Source organism: Gallus gallus, chromosome 19, assembly GCF_016699485.2.
Source record: "Gallus gallus isolate bGalGal1 chromosome 19, bGalGal1.mat.broiler.GRCg7b, whole genome shotgun sequence".
Taxonomy (NCBI): domain Eukaryota; kingdom Metazoa; phylum Chordata; class Aves; order Galliformes; family Phasianidae; genus Gallus; species Gallus gallus.
Genome location: NC_052550.1, coordinates 1,129,223 through 1,135,222, shown reverse-complemented (window position 1 = coordinate 1,135,222; position 6,000 = coordinate 1,129,223). Strand labels below are relative to the sequence as shown.

General features: G+C 50.1%; 1 protein-coding gene across 1 annotated transcript in view; it reads left to right on the top strand.

Moving 5' to 3' along the window:
* Window positions 1-1,522: 1,522 nt before the first annotated feature.
* HSF5 (heat shock transcription factor 5) overlaps window positions 1,523-6,000 on the top strand; it is a 26,790-nt gene continuing 22,312 nt past the window's right edge. Inside the window, exons 1-2 of the mRNA XM_003642380.6 lie at window positions 1,523-2,103; window positions 4,731-5,102. Of these exons, the coding sequence (XP_003642428.3) occupies window positions 1,575-2,103; window positions 4,731-5,102 (901 nt within the window). The 5' untranslated portion in view covers window positions 1,523-1,574. The remainder of the gene's footprint in view (window positions 2,104-4,730; window positions 5,103-6,000) is intronic.

The window sequence follows — 6,000 nt, the reverse complement described above, 5'->3', positions numbered from 1 at the left end:
CTGTGAGATCGTCTCGTGTGACCTGGCATGAGCTGTGAGGCACCGAAAGGTGCAAGCCGTGGCTTTGCCTGGAGCATGCAGCACTCTGGATGCTGATGAAAAAACATTCCATCATTAAAAAGTCATCTGTTTTGCAGCTATGGGCTCATCTACAAAGTACTGGAGGAAACACTTTGAAGGGACTTCTTAGTTTCAAGGACTCACTCTCTGCATTTTAGTTATGAAGTACATATTGCTGTGTATGGCCTGAGTTATGGATAACACAATAAAACCACTCCTATTCCAACAGCAGGCCTTTGTGGTCTTCTTGCACTGCAGCTGCAGAGGGAAAGAAGAGAAGCTTTAAGTAATCTCACTGATGCAATGCAGGAGACAATCTGAGAAAATGTTCTGTGGGCTTTTTCTTGATTTTCAAGTTTGCACTCAGTGTGCTTTACTTTCAAGTTAGCGCTGCTTACACCTAACAACCATCATATAATTCTTAAGAGGATAAATTATAAATCATTGCCGAAGATACAAAAGTGCAAAGCCCCTGGGAAGACGTGTCACCTTCACACGGGTCGAAGGAGCTGACCAGAGCTGTGGGCCATCACACCATGCATTATGCCACTCTTCCACGGCCCAGGTTTATCTGTGACAGGACTGGCAATAGTCCTGCTCTTTCCCACTGTTGCTACCAACTCAGGATAAGGAGAGATGTGCTCCATCTGCTCAGAGAGAAACAACCCGCCGGCAGAGAGGCAGCACTCTCTCCCAGCCCTCCTCACGATCACTTCTCCTCATCCCATTTCTTGTTTTACCTGTCTGCTCTGATTTGAAGTGACCCCACCCCAACATTTCTGAGCGAGGCACAGACCCAACACCTCCAGCTGCCCCCACACCGCCAAACCCACCGTGAAGATTTCTTCCTGGCACTTATTTCCACAGAAGCTAACCCATGTCCACGACATCGACGGTCTCATTTTAACTCTATTAAATGTAATTCTATCCCGGGAGAGACCAGAACCACGCATGGACCTTCGGGGCAGAAGTGACAACTGTTTCATCTCTCCCGGTCCCATCTAAGCCCACTTTCTTCTCCTTTCTGCAGAAGAAACCCGCGGGGTTTCTCTCTCCCTTGAGGCGCTGACAGGAGGCAGGCGGCCTCCTCAGCCTGTCCCGGGGCTCCCCCAGAGGAGCCATCCCTCACCGAGCCGCCGCTCAGGCTGAAGAGGACCTGAGGGGAACGAGAGGGTGTGAGGGGGAGACCTGAGAGGACGGCAGGGTTGAGAGGGCAGAGGGGATGGGTGCTGAGAGGCGCCGAGGAGACAGCGGGGCCGAGTGGGACCGGGAGACGCTGAGGGGACGGCGGCAGTGTGAGGGGGGGACTGAAGGACCAGCGGCACTGAGGGGGCGGCGGGAGCGCTGCTGGACGGAGAGGTCCCGAGGAGACCGCTGAGGGGACGCGGTGCGGAGGGACCAGAGATGGCGGCGGGGCCGCGCGTCGGGCGGCGCTCGGGCCGCTCCGGTGCTGCCCTGCGGCGGCCCTCGCGCGGCGGCCGTTCGGTGGAGAGCGGCCGCCCCGTCCCGCGGCCATGGAGGAGCCGCTGCTGCCCGCCGCCATCAACCCCAACAACTTCCCCGCCAAGCTGTGGCGGCTGGTGAACAGCCCGCGGTTCCGCTCCATCCGCTGGGACGCCCGCGGCGAGGGGCTGCTGATCGACCAGCCGCTGTTCGAGGCCGAGCTGCTGGGCCGCGCGGGGCCGCGCTCGGGCGGCGACGGGGCGGCGGGAGAGCTCTTCAAGACCACCAACTTCACCAGCTTCATCCGCCAGCTCAACCTGTACGGTTTCCGCAAGGTGGTGGCGGGCCCGGCGGGACCCAGGGCCGGCTCGGGGCCGGAGAGCGACGGCGGCTCGGGCGGGCACCTGCACCACTTCCACAGCCCGCACTTCCGCCGCGACCGCCCCGACCTCCTGGTCCACCTCAAGCGCATGACGAGCGCCAACAAGGCCAAGCTGGCCGCCGGCCTGGAGGTCAGCAGCCGCCCGCCCAACCGCTTCCAGCGCCCGCCCGGAGAGCCGCCGCCGTCGCCCCCGACGCCCGGCAAGGCCGACAGGCCCGGTGAGGGGCAGTGGGGCGGCCGTGCGGGCGGCCGGGTCTACCCGCGGTGGGCCGGGAGATGCTGCATGGGGCAGACGTGCGATCCCTTCTCTTGCCGGGCCGTCTCTGCCCCCTCAGGTTGCCTTGAGCCAAAGGACAGAGCACACGGCCTTTCTGAGGCTGACAGGGAAGGGGACGGGGCAGGGCTGTGCAACCCTAAGGGAGTAAAGCAGGCGGCAGCGCTGCTTCCTGCACACAGCCCTCTGTGCAACGGGTCGGGGCGCCCGGATGTTTGTGCTCGGTTATTGTTTCCGAGTAGGAACTGTAATGTAATTCATGGGGTGTTTTCGGTAACGTGTGTGAAGTTACACCTATAATAGTGAGAAAACAAAAGGAAACCTTTCAGAAGGGAGGAAATGTGCTTCGTTATTGAGGCCAGAAAACATTTAAGGAGTTTTCTTTTTTCAGCGTTTTATTAAGTTTTGAGCCCCTTGCTGCAAGAAAGACATGGAGGCCCCGGAGTGTGTCCAGGGAAGGAATGGGGCTGTGAGGGCTCTGGAGCACACGTCTGATGGGGAGCGGCTGAGGGAGCTGGGATGGGTCAGTGTGGAGCAGAGGAGGCTCAGGGGAGACCTCACTGCTCCCTACAACTGCCTGAAAGGAGCTGGTGGTGATGGGGGTTGGCCTCTACTCTCAGGTAACAGCAACAGGATGAGAGGTGATGGCATTAAGTTGTGCCAGGGGAGGGTCACGTTGGATATTAGGAAAAAACTTGTCCGAAAGAGTCATCAGACACCAACACCAAAGTATTGGATTCACCGTCCCTGGAGGTGTTCCAGAGCCGTGGAGATGTGGCACTGAGGGATGTGGTTATGGGCATTGGTGGGGGTTGGACTTGGGGATCTCAGTGGCTTTTTCCAACCTGAATGATTCTGTCATTCTACCACTTCACTGAAATCAGATCTGACTGGTGTAGTACAGGCCACGGATAGAGTAAATCCTAAGAAAAATACAGCCATTAAATCATTAAATCAGCCCCTTTTATGGGTGCATTTTTGCCCCTGTTGTTAGCTGGCGTTTGCTCCAGCAGCCTGAGTTTCTAGAAAGAAAAAAAAAGAACAAAGAAAACATCAGTTCTTATGGCAGTCGAGTTCTGACAGGCTGACAATTCCCCGTGCGCTCTGTGCTGTGCTATTTAGGGGCATGTCTTACTTTGCTGCAAATATGAGGTAATTTGATAGATGGAAGATATTTCTGTTTGCAAAGTGTCCCACTGTTCTAAGTGCATTGCAACATGTAGCTCGTGTTAAATGTCCAGGAACAGTTCCTGTAAAGCAGCTGGCACATTGTAACCTAACATCCAATGATGTCTTGTTTGTGTGTTAAACCACATTATCTTAACTTCCCCATCTACATGTAAAATATAAACAAAGGAATTCTCATACCTCTCTTCGTTCTCTGTTTTTGTATCATAAAAATACTGAACTGGAAATAAACAGCCCTATACATGAACTCTTAGTGAATTTGGGGGGACGAGTAGTGTGTATTTAGTGATTCTTCATGATTTGATGTGAATTTGCAGAATAATGGCTGTATGTTACCTATTTCTTTGATTAGTTCCTATCAGAGGAGTGAAGGAGCTGAATGTGAGGCTGTTTATCAGAAAGATTGGTTTGATGCAGGTTGTTCTGCAGCTCGTTGTTAGCGTGGCTATAAACAATGCTGTGAAGAAGTCACAAGGACAGTAATACTTTCCTGAATTCAATGAGGCTTTCTGGGTCAGTGTTCCAAGAATGTCAGAAAACCTCTAACAGAAACTGTGTTGCCATGGTATAAAAGCAAATTACATTTCACAAAATAATAATAACCCAGAGATGGATAAAAGGAATATGCAGGAAATAAAGCAGCAAAATTGTTTGGGCTGTCATAGTCCAAACTGAACTGGTTGAGCTGACTGGGAAAAAGTTGACTTAGGAATGACAAGTGGTCTTATTAATCAAAGCAAGTTTGTGTATTTAAGAGAGGATATTCTTTATTGCAACCATACCCAATCATGAATTACAAATGAATTGCTGAGCTTGTAGCATCCTTTCTCATTCTTCTTGAGGACTTGCTTGTTCTTGCAGAAATACTGAAAGCCAAACCAGGCCAGCATGTAGTCTGGCAAAGGAAGCAATCTGGTTTAGAATTTTAACAAGTTACAAAAACAACAGTAGCAAAAACCAGAACCCACTGGGGGTAAGTGATGGTCTGTGAGCATTGTTGCCTGATCTGAATTACAAATAATTACTCTTTTTTTATCAGCGTACTTCTAATGCTTGTTCCCTTTATCATTATCACCGGTGCCCTTGTGTGACTTACACAGAAGCCAAGTCTCCAGTGCTAATTTGCAGCTCGAGTTCTTCGTACTAGGGAATAAGAGGCTAGTGCAAGGCATGACACTTGGGAGGAAGCAGTTGCTTTTATATCCTTGATAACTGCTCTTTGTTCAGACCCAACAATAAATCTGCCACTGCAGCTGTTACTGTGTGCTCGGGTGGAAGAACAGTCAGCTTGCGGATTAGGCATACTGAAGCAAAGGTTGCCTTCCCAAAGAGAGTGTGACAACAACTTTCATTAACAGTTGCTTTATTTTGTGCCTAATGCAGGGCTGCTGGCTGTAGGACAGTTTCATCGACCTTATCAACGAGACAGCTTATTTCCTTACTCCTACATCTCGGCCTCACCGCAGAACCACAGCTCTTTACCGTCAAAAAGCTTAGATCGGACTCCAATCCCTTCCAGAACATGGCAGAGTTCTCTTGGGGTGGTTCCAGGGCACAAAGCGTCCACAGCCTTCCCAGACAAGGGGATTGCCTTTCCCATATTCCAGAGGCTTCCGACAGAGGTCACGTACACCCTGCAGTCCAGCGCCTCTCCTGTGCCGCTTCAGCAGGTCTCTCAAGCCATTGCCACTTCCCCTGCAAAGTACAGCAGCTATGCATCTCCCCTGCACTACTCACAAGCCTATTATCCAACAGGTAAGAAAAACAATTCTAAAAGTGATATATATATATATATATATTTCATAGTGCTCTGTCATGTGTGTTTCAGTGAGGATTAGAAATTGTAAAGACTTTTAAAGCAAAAAGATTTTCTGTTCCCTGCCTGCCCTCCCTCCAGACTTGGTATCCTCTGGGGATTTTCCATACAGCCTCTCTGCTGAGGCTAAAGGGTGAGGAGAAGAACATTTGTCTGCAACTAGGCAGTGTTAGCCTAACTTCCCCTTTTTATGTTTAATTAAGAAAAAGTGAGGGGGATGACATTAAAGCACAGAGAACTTGTTGAAAAGTAACATACTACTCCTTGCTCTCATGTTTTCCCAAGTAACTTTTTAAAGCCAAAGCTCAGCCACAAATCTTCTGCAGAACGTTTCATTCTGCTCTATCATCTGTGTCACTGTTTTCTTTTCTTCCTCAGCAGTGTATTTTTATGTGCTGCAGACTGGGGGGGTTACAAAAATCTTCACTACCTTCTTTTGTCTGAAGTATTGCCGCTAGAATTCTCAGTCTTACTTCAGACAGTCTTTTGGGGTTTTTTTTTTCTAGAAGAGAATTGAAGCAAATTATTCTCTTATTTCCTGCTCTTGCCTTGAACTGGAAAAAACCATGCTTGTTTTGTTTATTATTATTTTTTTTTATTTCCCTGGAACTTCTGAAACTCGGAACATAGTGACTCTTGGCTTGGACAAACCCAAGCTCAGTTATTACTCTCACTTTCTGCCTGTTCCTCCCTTGGCAGCTGCACCTTCACTGAGTCAGATATCCCTGTTTAGAAATCTCGCATGTGGTGGCTGCTGTCATTCTCCAAAAAGTACACAATGAAATCTTCGTGTCTTTTGTGTGTGTGTTCTGAGACCTCTGCTGGGAACGTTCGTTT